The 16,253-nt window shown below is 46.4% G+C and overlaps 2 protein-coding genes across 2 annotated transcripts in view; one reads left to right on the top strand and one right to left on the bottom strand.

Annotated features, from left to right (window-relative positions):
- MMGT1 (membrane magnesium transporter 1) lies at window positions 1-6,883 on the bottom strand. Its single transcript, XM_077826436.1, has 4 exons — window positions 6,745-6,883; window positions 4,502-4,554; window positions 3,435-3,538; window positions 1-2,334 (listed from the first exon to the last, which is right to left on the bottom strand). The coding sequence occupies exons 1-4, from the start codon at window positions 6,824-6,826 to the stop codon at window positions 2,172-2,174; spliced, it is 402 nt and encodes a 133-aa protein (XP_077682562.1). The 5' UTR covers window positions 6,827-6,883; the 3' UTR covers window positions 1-2,171.
- Window positions 6,884-11,499: 4,616 nt separating this feature from the next.
- The window catches only part of SLC9A6 (solute carrier family 9 member A6), a 36,173-nt gene continuing 31,419 nt past the window's right edge, over window positions 11,500-16,253 (top strand). The window contains exon 1 of the mRNA XM_077826023.1: window positions 11,500-11,794. Within this exon, the coding sequence (XP_077682149.1) occupies window positions 11,500-11,794 (295 nt within the window). The remainder of the gene's footprint in view (window positions 11,795-16,253) is intronic.

The following is a 16,253-nucleotide window of genomic DNA, read 5'->3' as shown; positions in this document are numbered from 1 at the left end:
AGGATATGTTATTTATTGGACATTGCAAGATAAGAAAAAAATAATTTGTACAGCTTTGTGATATAACCATTGTTGCTAAAGAGTAAAGCTACTCCTCATGTGGTTAAGAGGCCACATGTAGCCACCAAGGTGCTTTGCAGCTCTCAAACTATGCAACATTGAGGGCTTGAGAAACAAACATTTGCTCTGAGCAGGACTCCAGACTTCACGTTGTAGCGCATTTTGCACTGAGTGGGCCTTACAGTAGCATGAACATGGCCTCCCTAGATATTAAAAGGTGAGCAGCCCTGCTCTACAAGACATTATGCAAATAGTACACTGCTAAACAATTGAAATATCAGTCTGCTAGGCTGGTTACATGGCTCTTGCCTTCTTTCTTCACCTCTTCTGTCATTAATCTAATGGCATGAGAATCTCATTCCATCTCCCATACCACTTTTGCTCCTCCCTAGCTAGCAAGTCACGATGGAGCCTAAGTCTGCATCCATTTCCTCCACATACCCTGCCAAGGCAAAAAGCAATCCTCTCCTTGTACACCAGCACTGTTCTAAGTTAAAAGGGCAGCATGAGGCCTTTAGTGGTAGCAGCCATCAATTAATCTAGCTTATTTGTGACTCCCAAGGAAAGAGAGCCAAATGCACTTTGGGAAATAGCACAGTGGATTGGAGAGTAACGTTTAAACGATCAGAATAACCCTTCTGAATATTTAACCAACCCAAAGAACCTTCAAGTGAAAATCCAACTACTCAGAGCAACCATCCATACTGCTGCTCTCACCATGGCAGCCCGGGCAATAGGATGGACCAGCAGAAGGTGCTTAGTTTTCCTACACGTTTTGCCTTTGAACTTTCAGATTGCTGGGTTGAATAAAATAGATTTTTAAAAATAAAAATATTGCAGGGTGAGGTGAGAGAGCTTTAAGGGGGAATAAATAGAAATCTAGGTGGACCTGTAAAGCATCTTATGCAATGCACAGGGTCTTAGCTATGTCATGGAAGCAGAAGAGAAGCTTTCAGTTACCAATGGAAAATGCCAGAGCTGAACAAAGTTTAACAGTAAAACCAACCTTTTAAAAAAAAATTATAAAACAGTAACTGTTAAAGGCTATGTCATGTTTTAAGAACATGTGCCCTCAAAACAGTTATCTTAAGTCAGCTAATGGCTCAGAGGTAACAGTTTTGTTAGCTTAATTTGATGCTTCAGGGCTAGTTACACCATGCCCACTTAACCCCCCTTCCTGTGCTAATCCCTATAGCACCTTAGTATTGGAAAACACATACAATTTGTTAGAATGGATATTGTCTTAATACTTATGAAAACTGCTTCTCAGAATGCATGAAAGATAAACTAGTTTCTGGTGCCACTTATGGTACTGAAACACTACTCAGCCATTTCATGATCGTTCCTGTATACACAAGCAAAGAGAGCAATACAAATACAGTGAATAAACAAGCTGAGCGTATTAGATTATCTAAAAAGAAGCAAGTTGTCTCCCCCATACACATACCAGATGTAGAGTCCCAGATAATTTTGGGAGGAGAAGGAGAGAATCTACTTTTAAACAGGAGGATAACTAGAAAACAATAACTTGATAACAAAGAGTTAGAAAACGTGACAACCACTTTTTTCTAGCACTGTAAGAATGAAAGCATTCTTTTGGGTTTCAAACATACACCAAAAGGTGCATCTTAGCTTTCTGTCTGTCTCCTGTTCCTAGAAAGTCTATCTTTTCATGCTGCTAAATGCTGCAGTGCACTTACTGTTTCTGAAAGAGTTCCATAAAAGGTAATGCAAGCAAACCAAGAAAATAAATAGCACTAAAGCATTCCCTCTTTTCAAAGGATATTCATTGCAATAAAAACTTATTTGCCTTTTCTTAAGGATAGGAATAGTTTTAAATGAAAAAAATCAACCGCAACATTGTTTAATATATGAAAGTTCAAAGATGTTTCACAGCATAATTGTAGCAATAACTTACACTCCATTGCCAAGTCACAATTCAGTCATTTTCATTAACAGTGTACAAAGAAGGTCCTTAGTTATATATATATATATATTTTATAAAGTCTGGAAGATCAATATAAATACTGCTCCAGAAATTAAAAAGTGTTTACATCCCCAACTCCAATATTACATCTCAGTGTCCTGTTCTATTATAATCTGTAAAAATCTTAACGGCGCAGAGGTTCAAGTTTTCGTAACTTCAGTGATGCGCTGGATGACAAAGCATCTTGGTTTGAAGAAGAATTCACTATATCTGGAGACTGGAACAGTACTCTACCACGATGATTAAATACGTAAAAAGATGGATGGTTCCTTAATGTGTCAAATGTCCTTAAAATAAACATGAAAAATAAATTAATGTGGATTTGGAATGATCATTTCACAAAAGTGTAAAAATCTGGTATTTCCAAGAGTTAAACAGATAGAATAAGAAGTAAGTGCTGTTACCAAATGGCAGGGGTGCTAAGCCTCTAGATCTTACCCAAATTTCCTATGCCATAACATAAATGTTAAGAATTTTAAAGATAAGATGCTAGTGTTATGGAGATATAGATATGCCAATTGTTCAGTATACTGAAAACACCCACATCATTAATAAACTTTATTCTCCCTTCTACAGCTTCCTTATGTACAAGTGTTAATAACTACCTACAAAATATCACCCAAATTCCTCCCTCCTTTGACCTTGCCTAAGCCAAAATCCATATTCATGCCTCAGTGCTAATAATGCTGAGCGCCCTTAATTCTCACGCACTTCCTAGCACTTCACGTTCAGGCCCCCTTGTACTGCCATCTTTCATAGATTTACTTAAGTCCCATATTATTCAGATTATTCTCTATAGGAGCAGGTTTTCTGCCCATCTGACTTCCTATCCACCTTAAAATTCAATTCAAAACCCTTCACAGGTTTACACAATTCTATCTATCACAATTCAGCACTTCTATAGTATTTAACTAATTCATCATCAACACTCTTAGGAGCGGGTTTGTGTCATCCCTATTTACTGATGTGAAAACTGAGGCAGAGATGGTTGGTGGGAAGAGCTTCTGTCCCAGTCCCCTGCTGAGACCACAGGACAGGAGTAGTTCTGTAACCTCTTATTTCCCTATTCCTCACCTGCTCACTCCACTACTCCAACTCTGAGGTGGGTTTTTAGGAGGCTCAAGGAAGGAGGCAAGAAAGGGCAGAAAGTATCCCAGTCACTGCTGTAGCCTCATCCTATCTAGAACACTACATCCCACAGCCAGACATTGCGTGGTGGCTTCCTGGCTCTTCCTGTCCTTCCCAGCATCACATCTACAGCATGTTGTCAAGAAGCGGTGAGCTAAAAAGGAGAACCTTTCTGGGGCTGCTATTTCACAGGACATACTGAGTTTATTTATAGAGCAACAGAAAAACCTGTTAACGAACAGAAAGAACCCCAACGTACTTATTTTTTAGTTCTGAAGTGGCATCCATGTCTTTAAATTCTCCTGCAATATGTACTATTCCATAACACGTAACTGCAAAGGCCAACAGCGTTTGAAGAACTATCTGCAATAGAGAGAGATACAATACACCACACAGAGGTTGCTAAACAATATAAGAGAACCCTTGTACAAAATTGTCATCTTTTATTCTGTTTTGCTCACAATAAGCACATACACATTTTTCAACCAGTGATCTAGGAAACTGGGTAAATAATTTTAGACCCATTTTAGTGGGGGGAGGAAATTGAGACACAAGGATTAAGTAGCTTGCTCAAGGTAGCACTGCAAGTCAATAGCAGAAGCAGGAACAGAAGGGGGATTTCCTGGCACGCTACTTATACCCTCTGCTAGGCAGCTTGATCTAATTCAGAGTTCTTCAGGCAGATTCTGTATTCCTCACAGCAGTCAGAATCACTGTTCTGTGCACTCAAATTACTGCTTTAACAGGAAGAATCTGGTACTCAGACAAATTATGTAACCTCCGTAACACTGTCAACAAGGATGACAACTGGGCGCAACCTTTGAAGTCCACTTCTGCATGTCATTTTCTTATTGGTCAACCAAGAAAGAAAGATACTAAAATAAGAAAACTGAAGTAAATGAAACAGGTTGTGCTGGGATAACAGCCGCACACTATAGTATTGAATAAACAAATGTCAGCCAACAAATGCCAGAGGGACGCAGATGTTTATGCTGCAGAGTATAAGAAACCTATGCAAGGACTTTCCAAGTTCTAACTTCAGAAGCCACGGAATTTCTAGAGGTGACGTTTCACCAACAGTTCTAAAGAAGGAGAAGGAAGTCAGGACTTATTCTGATTTGCAAACCCTCTTTGTAAGAGCTGTAATGTATTACTGGACATTAGGACTGGTAGGTGAAACATTCTCACGCAGAATGAGAATTTGAAAGATTGTACGATTAAAATACAATTATTCAAATAAAAAAACATGAACAGGAACAAAAGCAAGAGCCCAAACTATATTATTAGTCTTAAATCTTCCAAACACCATGAAAATGTGTAACTTACATCTATCGGCAATGTTTCATCTTCCTTTTCTGTTAATCTCATATAGGAACGATCTATAAAGTAAAGACATACTCGTAAATTAATTTTTTTTGTAATAAGGCAAATCAATATAAATTCCAAGAGTGTTTGGGTTTCTATGTATTATGCCATGGACTATTAACTCCCAGTAACTCTGCCATATTTAATCTTGTTTCCACATTTGCTTCCTCACACAGCACATCTGATCTTCCAAACCTGCTCTGATAAATAATTTCAGCAATAATTTAGTCTCCTTTCTGCGTAAGAGAGAAGAGGGTGGAAGAGGGCTGATGATGGAGCACACAGATGCAGGAAGAATTCTCTATGAATGCCAGATATTGCTACTTAAACTGTAGTGCAGCCAGCATTATCACAAAGCTACTTCAGCAGAAGGCATTAGATGTTCTATTTTATTGCAATATATATAGCCACTGTTCCCTATTGAACTGATCTAAATTGTTCATCATTACTAGTAAACTGAAGAGCATGATTCTGCACAAGACAATCTGCAATTGCTTTACTACTTCAGCAGCAGACTACTACATTTAATAAACGATTCCTTCTTGTACACTCTTAGGACATTGTATATAATATGTATATGGAATACTATTGCACATGAAGCACAAATCTCTTCCAGAATTCTTCAAAAATAGGTACACTTTCCAGATGGGTTGGCTATAACCCATTAAGGTACTAGCACTGTGTGTAAAGAAGAATCATTGAGGAATTATTTGTAAATGCTATACTTACTTATACTTATGTGATAGTGTGGAATTTTAAAAGCACATTTTGCCTTAACTTAGTCTGTCATAAAATTCAGATAACTTTGAGTTCTAAAGGATATCACCTTTTTCTGAATTATAAACATTATCCTAAATGGTTTACTCCATCTTGGTCACTGGGAGATGCACCCACTTACACCAGGGCTGAATTTGATCCACTGTGCACTAGGAGTTGAAATAATGTGACCATCCTCTCTAGCATCTTCAAATACTCTTGGCAAAATGGTTCTCTTGCCACAGATTGGAAACTGCACTGTAGCAGTTGCTGTGGTCAGACACTGACTAGTACTCCAAATGCATTGCTGCACCAAGGAACTAATGCAGCACTGACAAATGGTAGTTTCAAGCTTCAATACCTCGCAAACCATCAAGGTTAAATAGCATTTGCTTCTAGCATGGGCAACTGGAAAGATACTCAACCTTTAAATCATATAATACTAGTTGTTGGCATGTTCCCCTATCTCCTCACCTCAATTCTGAGATGGTTTTAGCATCTGGTGTCCCAAAAACCCACTAGCATTGAAAAACAGTATTTTAAACAAATTGAGAATTTGGAATTATAAAGATATTTCTATATAGATAGTAATCAGAAATACGTAATATTCAGATTTGCCATTACCACAGCTAGAACCATTTTGATGGACTAGAGTAAATGTTTTCAGGAAACACTAATTTATCCAAGCAAGAGCCCTGAATTAACGATCAGAAAAAATAATTGGATCTCTGACCGCATAAGTAAGCATTTTTGAGAAATGATACTGTTCAGCTTTAAACATATTAATGACATCTATTAAACAAACATGTAAAATTCATTTATGCACTAAAAAGAGATTAGCTACATTCTACAAATTCTTTTCCTACACAGAATATATTAAAAATGGACTCTGAGTTGCAATCTCAGCTCTGTGCTGTATCCCCCCCCCCCCCACCCCACGCCAGCTTTCTCCTTCCCGTGCCCTAGCCCACTGCTAGAAATGCTTTCCCAAATCTTCCATTGAGCAAATGGCTTGAGGTCCAGTGACTCCTCAATAACAACCTGGCCCTCGACTGCCCTCCTGAACCTCTCTCCCATCTTTTAACTCTAGCCCATCCCCCGCCTGCCATCCTGGCTCCCACTATCACCCTGGTCCAGCTCCTGCATGCCAGACCTCACGCCATCAGCTCGATGCCGGCTACACGTATGCACCCAGATTCCGTCCTCCCCCAAGCCCCACATCCCCCCCTTCTCTCCCCCCTCAAATCCCCTCCTCTCCCCCAAGCCGCCCCCTTTCCCTGCTGCCCGCGCAGTGAGTGTGGGGGAGGGGGGCTATGGGGGATAAGACCCCCCCCATTTCAGTCCTGCTCCCGGCCCCCGCCAGCTGCCCCCCTCACCCACCCCGGGTCCTTGCCCGCGGCATGCCCGGCCCGGGGACGGGGCGTCCGCGCGGGGCCCCGCTCACTCACGCTGCGCAGCGGAGAAGGCCGCGTGGGCCAAGGCGAAGAGTCCGATCCCCACCAGCCCCTTCCACAGCGAGGCGGCCGCCATTGTCCCCCACGGGCCACCGACACCCTCCCTCCTCAGCCCGGCCGGCCACCGCCAGGGGCGCCCGCAACGCGACCGGCGCACCGAGATGGCGTCACCACGGAGCGGGCCCAGAAGGCCGACCGTGATAGGAGAGACGGGCAGGGCCATAGGTCGAGGGGCGGGGCCAAGAGAGCCAGGGGGGCGGAGGGGCATAGGTCGAGGGGCGGAGCGCAGGCGTGGTGCTGGGGCGGGTTGGTGCTGCTGCGCATGCGCCTTCCTCTCTCAGGGCTGGTGGTGCCTGCGGAGGAGGGTGGTCCTGGCTGTGGCGCCTTCAAGGGCGCAGCATCCCCTTAAAGTGGGGGCGGTGGGGGGGGGGACCTGGCCCGGCGCCCCTGGCCGCCTGCCCCCGCCCCGGGAGCCGCTTCTCCCCGGTCTCCCACCCGGCGGGGCCCGGCTGTCAGCCCGCAGGCTGGGGCGAGGCAGCAGCCCCAGAGCGGCCTCCCCCGCAGCGTGTCCCCTGATCGCTGCGGGGCTGGGGGCGAGAAGGGAGGTGGGTCGCTGCAGAACCGTGTGCTGGGCAGGGGGCTTGTGATACAGGCACCAGGGCTCAGACCCCTGAACCGCTTCTCCAGGTGCCAGACTGACGTTGCTGCTTACCTGGGCTGGCAACCTGATGTCCGGTTGTTTTGTAAGCTGCTGTTTGCCTGAAAGGCATGGACGCAGCCATAGGGTAGGTAATGCCCCAGGCAGGGACAACAGGCTTTCACCCCAGCCCTAGAGGATGGTTGTCCCACAAGCATTCATCTTCTACTCCCAATGCATGGTCATCCCACTAAGCCAGGGGTGGCCAAGCTGAGCCTGAGAAGGAGCCAGAATTTACCAATGTACATTGCCAAAGAGCCTCAGTCATATGTCAGCAACCCCCCATTAGCTCCCACCCTGCTCCCAGCGCCTCCCACCCACCAGCAGCCCTGCCAAGCAGCGCCTCCCCATCAGCTGTTCCCTGGCATGCAGGAGGCTCTGAGGTGAGGGGGAGGAATGAGGGCACGGCAGGCTCAGGGGAGGGGGTGGAGTGGGGGCAAGGTCTGTGCCAGAGCCAGGGATTGAACAGTGAGCAACCCCACCCCACCCCCACAGGATATTGGAAAGTTGGCTCCTGTAGCTCTAGCCCCAGAGTCAGTTCCTATACAAGGAGCCGCATATTAACTTCTGAAGAGCTGCATGTGGCTCCAAAGCCACAGGTTGGCCACCCCTACAGTAAGCCATCCCCACACCTTTATCCCAGTTTAATCACAGACACAACATGACAATGACAGGTTTCAGAGTAGCAGCCGTGTTAGTCTGTATTCGCAAAAAAACCAGGAGTACTTGTGGCACCTTAGAGACTAACAAATTTATTTGAACATAAGCTTTCGTGAGCTACAGCTCACTTCCTCGGATGCATCCGATGAAGTGAGCTGTAGCTCACGAAAGCTTATGCTCAAATAAATTTGTTGGCCTCTAAGGTAAACATGTTAATGTGTATTCATTTTTGAGCCTCTGGGTTTCTCCCACTTTCTATGCACAAACCAATGATTATTTGACAGCTTCTCTCTACTGTTTACTCAGGGGAGATGGTAGCACTTTGCCCTCCCTCATGATTTTTGTTCTGATATTAAACAAAAACCAGACACTTATGGGGACTGGTAAAGGACTATGGAGATTTTGTGAAGCAGAGGTTTAAGAAGATGGCTATGAGAGTGGTGTGTTTGTGTTAAGAAAAGGAGTACTTGTGGCACCTTAGAGACTAACCAATTTATTTGAGCATGAGCTTTCGTGAGCTCATGCTCAAATAAACTGGTTAGTCTCTAAGGTGCCACAAGTACTCCTTTTCTTTTTGGGAATACAGACTAACACGGCTATTACTCTGAAACCTGTCTTTGTGTTAAGAAATAGCCTAGCACTAAAAATGCCATCTCTGGTTTCCCTGATTTCTCTCATAATTCAGACTATCTTAAATAATTCTGAGCAAATCTTTTTTTAAAAAAACCCACACTTTTCAGAATTATAATTTCATCCTCATTAAATTTGAAACTAGTTATGAGAACTTCTTGGGGCTATCTTTTATCTCCCACTTGGATAAATGTATCATTGTAGGTACATGTCTGGTTTGTTGTCTCTGCATACGTAGGCCCATTAAATCAATGGGAGTTCTAGCTGTGCAGAGTGTAGGATTAAATTTGTAGTCCTTTCTCAAGAAACTCTAATTAGAGTAGCTTGTCAGTGAGGGGGTGAGGATAGAAGATCATTACATTTTTTCTCCCGGTTGTTTAAAAAAACAACATATTGGAGCTAGGAAGTAGATAGAATTTTGTTGATTCTAATGGTCTAACAAGATGTGCCCTATAGTAAAATGCAATGATTGCTTTTAATACCTTAAAGGTCAATTAGATGAATATTGACAACAAAAATATTTAAACAAATAGGAATATATTTTATATGTAATCTATGCGGAATACATGATGGCGTGGGAGAAAGGTTTTGTCACCATGAGTTTGGGATGAGTGCATTACAAGGGGTGAAGCTATGAGCAAATTATGCAGAACATAAAAAATGAGAGCTGATAAAATTATTCTACACTACATCATGCTCTACCTGCCATGTATGTTCTAAAAACTACTTAAGGATTGTTTTAGAGTTATTAATCATTTAAATGGGACTTTCTTGTATCCCTCCATCTATACCGCCTCAGGCTTTGTCTGCGTTAGGAAATAGAACCATTTCAGCAGTCGAGGTAGCTATCCATTTCTCTGGTTCCGTGGACAGTCCTGGGGATAGTGTGTAGCCAGACAGAATTATTTCTGTTCTTACTTGATTAAATGGAATCTAGGGGATGTTGCAGTTGAACATAAATTAGAGCTGCCCTGCGTCTGCTCTTATTTACTCTAAGAACAGAGTATCAGGATGCCACAGGACTCCTTGTTGTTTCTGAGAACAGAGAGTGCCAGAATAAGGGGATCCCTTTTGCCTCCCTCTCCATTCTTGTGCTTTGTGGAACTTGGGTGGGACAACAATTTAAGGTTCCTGTTTCTAGCCCTGCAGGGCTAATTTTTAAGCGGTTACTAGTCCATAACGATCTCATTTACGTTGGGCCTCTGGGATGTGGTAATTTTTGGGAAATACACATTTGGGGAAGAAGGAGGAAACATTTATCTGGCAGATTAATTAAAAGAGAGCTGCTGAGGACAGAGTTTGCAATGATGGAATAAGGAAATAGTTTAGCAGTCAGAGAGCATGTAAGGCAGCCGGAAATGTAAGAAAATATATTAATCACCGTTATAATTTATTGTATTATAACTTCATATGAGATGTATGTATGCATGGATGTGTCTGTGTATTGAGCAATTGAAAGGAGAAAGTTTTTTCACACCATTTGCAGTTTTTTTTATTGGTTCATTTTTAGTTAATACCTGTTTAACTTCAGTTTCTAATGAATATTTCAGAAAAAGGATGGTTTTGTTAAGGATTCAGTACTCCAACCACTTCAGTTAAGATGCTAGAACGTACCTTTCTGAAAAAACACCTGTCCCTCCCAAATAGGGAGAAATGGACAGCCTGCGTATTTGCCACCTTTGACTGTCCCTCCTATTCGGCTGTTGTGAGGGTTATATCAGCATATATCCTATTCTCCAGGTACACAGCTCACACAAAACTACGCTTGGGGGGGGAGGGGGAAATCACACTAACTGCACTGCATTAATGTCACTGTACACAGAAGTGTTTTAGATCCCACTGACTGACTGCCATTGTGTTGCTTGTGGAATCATCTTGAGTTTTGAAGCTGCAGAGCTTATGAAATATTGTGATGTTTTGGTGTACAGCAGAACCTCAGAGTTACGAACACCAGAGTTAGGAACTGACCAGTCAACCATGCACCTCATGTGGAACCGGAAACACACAATCAGGCAGCAGTAGAGACCCTATAGTATAGTAGTGTGTTAAACATAAACTACTAAAAACAAAAAAATAGGGAAAACGTCATTATTCTTCTGCACAGTAAAGTTTCAAAGTCGTATTAAGGAAATGTTCAATTGTAAACTTTTGAAAAGAGCCATGTTTTTTGTTCAGAGCTCCGAACAGTTCAGAGTTAGGAACAACCTCCTTTCCGAAGGTGTTTGTAACTTACTGTCGTCCCCTCTTACCCCGTGGCAGGCTGATGTGATGCCATCCGATGCGAGGCACGGGCCCAAACTCTTGGGCAAGTCTAGGAAAGTGGGCTTTCGAGGGCACGAGGTGGCTAGCTATGAAACGGGGGGGTGCTTTCTTCCTGGCATTGACTCAGCTAGAGAAAGTCCCAGTCACCAGGTGGCCTCCCGCGAGCCCCGGGCACACCTCGTCCGGGGTGATCCGGCGGCTGAGGCTGGGCGATTTCCAATGCGCCGGGCACACAACACGGGGGACGCTTGCCCCGGCGGTGGCCTCGGGGGGCCCCTCACCCCAGTGCAGACGGAGGGGCGCCGGCATTTGCGCTGACCCCGGGCTCTGCGCAGAGGGCGGCGGGGGAGCGGCAGGCCCCGGAGCGGTCCCCGGGGCGCAGCCAGGCCCCGCGCCCAGCAGCCCCGCCCCCCGCTGGCCCCGCCCCGGCGCCTGCGCCGAGCTCCGCTCGCCAGCCGGGCCCTGCGGACGGAGCCGGAGCCGGAGCGGGAGCCGGAGCCATGGCGCTGCGCGGCGGGGCCGAACGCCGGCCCCTGCGGGGGCTGCCGCCGCTGCTGCTGGCGGCGGGGCTGGGCGCGCGGGCCGCGGCGGCGGCGCGGGGGGAGGCCGCGGCCCGGCCCGTGGCCCTGGAGGAGGAGATCGTGTCCGAGAAGGCGGCGGAGGAGAGTCACCGGCAGGACAGCGCCAACCTCCTCATCTTCATCCTGCTGCTCACCCTCACCATCCTCACCATCTGGCTCTTCAAGCACCGCCGGGCGCGCTTCCTGCACGAGACCGGCCTGGCCATGATCTACGGTGAGGGGCGCCGCGAGCTGCCGCCCGGCAACCGGCCCCCACCCCGCTGGCTGCAGCCTAGCAACCGACACTCGGCCCCGAGCTGCCGCCGGCCCCCGCCCAGCACCCGCCCCAATAACCAGCCCCCAGCCCCCACTCCCTGAGCGGCCATCCAGCCCCCCCCACCCCCATAACCAACCCCCAGCCCCCACTCCCTGAGCGGCCATCCAGCCCCCCCACCCCCAGCACCCACCCAATAACCAACCCCCAGCCCCCACCCCCTGAGCGGCCATCCAGCCCCCCCCACCCCCAGCACCCCTCCAATAACCAACCCCCAGCCCCCACCCCCTGAGCGGCCATCCATCCCCCAGCACCCCCCCAATAACCAGCCCCCACCCCCTAAGTGGCCATCCAGCCCCCAGCACCACCCCAATAACCAGCCCCCACCCCCTGAGCGGCCATCCAGCCCCCAGCACCCCCCCAATAACCAACCCCCAGCCCCCACCCCCTGAGCGGCCATCCAGCCCCCCTCATCTAGCACCCACCCAATAACCAGCCCCCACCCCCTGAGCGGCCATCCAGCCCCCCCCCCCAGCACCCACCCAATAATCAGCCCCCATCCCCCACCCCCTGAGCGGCCATCCAGCCCCCCTCATCTAGCACCCAGCGGCCAAACCCCCAGCCCCCACCCCCTGGCTGCTGCCTAGCAACCAGCCCCCACCCCCTCAGCTGCCATCTAGCACCCAGCAACCAGCCCTCAGCACCCTCATCTAGCACCAACCCCCAGCACCCCTCACCTAGCACCCACCCAGCAACCAACCCCCAGCACCCATCCCCGAGCTGTCACACGACTCTCAGCTGCCACCCAGCAACCAGTTGATAGCAGCCACCCTCCAGTCACACTTCCTGCATGAGGCCAGCCTGGCCATGTCTAGGGTGAGGCGCCCCTCCTCCCTCCCCCAGCCATCCAGACCCACCCACTGAACTGCCACACAACACCCCACACTTAGCCACCCATCTGGCACCCACTGCTGGCACATGTTGACTGCACAAGATCTGCCTGGCAACAATCTATAGCGAGACACCCTCCCAGGACCCAACCGTCCTCTGAGCCACCCAGCAAACAACCCCATCTCCCACCCACTGAGTCGGACCCATCCCTGTGCACACTGCCTGCATGAGACCAGCTAGGACATGAACCTCTCTATGCACTCTGCACCCAGCACCCCCCATCTAGTGCTCACCCTGCAACCCCATCATAGTGCTTGCCGTTATCTACAGTGATATACTTTCTGTGTGAGACGGGACCATGATCTATGGTGAGACTGACCAGGAAAATGCCCATCTGGGGTCTCCCTCTCTGAGCCACCAGCTTAGCACCCACTGGTGCTGAGCCTCAGCACTCACTGCTGGGCACAATTCCTGCATAAGAAAGGTCTGGGCATGAGGGGTTGAACTAACTAACCCAGGGCTTCTTGAAAGGCCTATATAGTAGCCGAGGTGTGTCTTTAAAATTTGCAAGAAAATGTATTTTAGCTAAGAGGTCTTGGGAATATTGAAAGTGGTCTTTTCAGATGGGGGCAGCCTATTAAAAATGTTCCTGAGTGCAGGTGTCACTCTGTGACAACTGATTTCACATGGTTCTGACAACTGAGTAAGGAAGGTGCAGTAGGCTAAGAGGATGACAGAGACTTGCTCAGATCCTAGGCTGTGTTCTTTGCCTGGGAGGTATAGCATGTCACTTACTGGGTGTTAAGCTTTTTTAAAAATAAATAAATTATATATTGCATCATATCAAGAATGGAGATCTTACATCTAATGTCCAAAAGGGATCATGCTGAGGTGTTTATATAATTCCTGACCAACTGACACTTGTGGCAAAGAGGTTGCATGTAGAGGCCCTGTAGAGGCACTAATCCTGCAGCTTGTCTTGTGGAGGTGGACATCAATGTGGCCCTGTGCAGAGCTATGCCTATATGAATCTCAGAGGTCATAGAGCTTGTCATCAATGAAAGTGTGAGTCTGTGGAGCCAAGATTTTACAAAATGATTAGTGTTTCTGGGTGCCCAGCTTGGGGCACCAGAGTGGTTCCTGACTGTCAGAAAGTGCTGAGCACCCTCCTGCTGAAAATCAGCTTCCTTTAAGGTGTCTTAAGTTGGGCACTCAGAATAACTAGTCACATTTTAAAATCTTGGCCTGGAGAATTAGTGCTATTTCTAACACAGAACTAAACTGTATAAAGGGCAGGAGGACCGGAGTTCTTTACCATTGCCTTTACTACATTCTGTGATGCAGCTTGTTGAGACTAGGGAAGTCCTAGATGGCAGTGGATTTGTTACAACATAAGAATGTCTCATCAGGCAATGAAATTCCAGGGTTCCAATCCTGGGTTCTGTGGCTGGTTTATACTCAGACTGTAGTCCAATCACAGCCTCTGTCAGTTTCCCCATTTGTACTATGGAGATAATACTTACCATGGTAGGGGGAGTGTTTGCACTGCACCCAGAAGACGTAAAGTACTCCGTTTGTTAAATAGTGTTGTTAAACCATTATCGTCCTCATCTTTCTTCCCACACTATCAGGTGCATGAGGCAGAAGCCACACAGCACCAGTCATTCCTATCCTAGGCTCATTTTTACATGTCTTTTATATTCCAGTGTAATAATGCTGTTTCCACTCTTGTCAGATATGGAGTGTGCCTCTAGGTTGGCCACTCCATCTCTTGCCCTGGGGTTGCCAAAGAAATGCTTGTTTAGGTAGGCTGTTACCGGGCCTTCTTAAAATATGTCCCAAATATGGCTCTCTTCTTTTGTCCTGCTTGTATTGTTGTAGGTAGTTTTGCTGTGCTAGGACCTCTTCATTACTTATTTTTTAAATCCATTTTACTTTCAATACTCTATGCAAACACCTACATTGAAAGCTGTTCAATTTGTTGTAATAAATGCCATTGAAAGGAAACCAGTTAACGAGGAGCATTGCAGAATAATTACCCCATAACAAACGGACTGTCAAGAAGATACAATTGATCCCTTGTAAGTATCCGGAACGTAAATAAGAGAAAGGAGGCCCTGTTCCGTGTGTGAGGTGATGTAGGAATTGACCTTAGGGCTTGTCTATTAGGGATTTTTGCACCAGTGCATCTGTGCTGCAGTTCTGTAAAGTGGGGCTTGCACCAGTACAGTGTACCTACACTGGGGATTCAGAAATCCCAAATGTGGACAAACACTTGAAGTGGTGCTTTCAAAAGCACCTGAGGAATTCAGGAGCACAAATCCCATTGATTTAAGGATGGGTGCTTGGCAGTTTGAGGGACACGCTCCTAAATCTCTTGGGTCATTTTGTAAATCTGCTGCATAGTGTTTGTCTTTGAGCAGATGGGACTGTTCCAGTTCACTTGTTAAGAGCACTCACCGTCCAGGTTGTAGTTCCACCTCTGAATACTTCTCTACAACGAAGCGATCAAGTGGGAAAAAGGCATAATTATTTGAGATGTGAAGTAGCCTGTATAGAAGCAGCTCTGTGGAGGAAAATATCCTTTGCAGCCCTTTATAATATAGTGGGATGGGTTCCAAAAAGGGTAATTTTTGCAAGGATGTATAACATGCTCTCTCGAATCATGTTGTTGTTTTTTAATGGAGTGTGAGTCAAAATTGAACACTTCTAATCAATAACCGATTAGACTGTGTCTGTGATCTCTGCAAAGTATTAACTGAATTTTGGGGTTGTAATGGATAGGTAGGGTAAGGCCAATGGGCTATAGGACTTAGCTGAGAGATTTAAACTGTGCCATTCCAAGCCTTGTCTAGATTAGAGTTAACTCATTTGTTCTTAACTCGAGTTCTATATTCCCATTAAAACTAATCTGATGGATTGCATCCATGCTCTGTTGATACGCATGTATCTAGGATTTGTTCAGCCTCCTTGTGTCTACATTGTCACAGCATTCAACCATGTTAGTCGCAGTGATTTGTGACAAGCCTCCCTGAATTCCTGGATCAGCTGATTTTGCAGGGCTTTGTGATAGAGCTTGTCTGTTTATCTGGGGATTGTGCAGGGGAAAGTCACTTGAATGAAAATTCCCACAGTCCATCCGTTCACCAGTTCCAGAAATCCATGGGGCCAGAAGGCAGCACTCCATCTCTCTGTTGTCTGCTTGTTAGTTTCCTTCCCTGTGTGTTGCTTAGCTGTTTGTGAGCCTACATTCCTGGCTTAAGCTGCAGTGAAAGGTGATATACTGAGAATTCTCATTAGCGGTAGGAGGTGAGTTATCTGAGGAAGATGCACTGTGTAGTTGCAGGTATTTCAGGACCTAGGACTGACTGATGCAGGGGAGAGAGGGGAGATGGGCAGATAGGTGACTTTGTCAGACATTGTGTAGTAGCACTGAGGACTGATTTGGATCAGCATTGGAATCTTGCCTTACCAGTGAAGCTTCATGGGCATTAACGTGATTGAGATGACATGACTGAAACCAACACAT

This window comes from Eretmochelys imbricata, chromosome 9, assembly GCF_965152235.1.
Source record: "Eretmochelys imbricata isolate rEreImb1 chromosome 9, rEreImb1.hap1, whole genome shotgun sequence".
In the NCBI taxonomy this organism is placed as follows: domain Eukaryota; kingdom Metazoa; phylum Chordata; order Testudines; family Cheloniidae; genus Eretmochelys; species Eretmochelys imbricata.
This window is presented reverse-complemented; position numbering and strand designations above follow the sequence as displayed.

Bases quoted from the DNA above. Each gene is read 5' to 3' on its own strand.
- MMGT1 (XM_077826436.1), bottom strand. From the start codon at position 6,826: ATGGCGGCCGCCTCGCTGTGGAAGGGGCTGGTGGGGATCGGACTCTTC. The intron at 3,539-4,501 runs GTAAGTTACACA...TCTCTATTGCAG, and splicing joins ATGAAACATTGCCGATAGAT to ATAGTTCTTCAAACGCTGTT. The intron at 2,335-3,434 runs GTACGTTGGGGT...GTTTATTTTAAG, and splicing joins ACTTCAGAACTAAAAAATAA to GACATTTGACACATTAAGGA.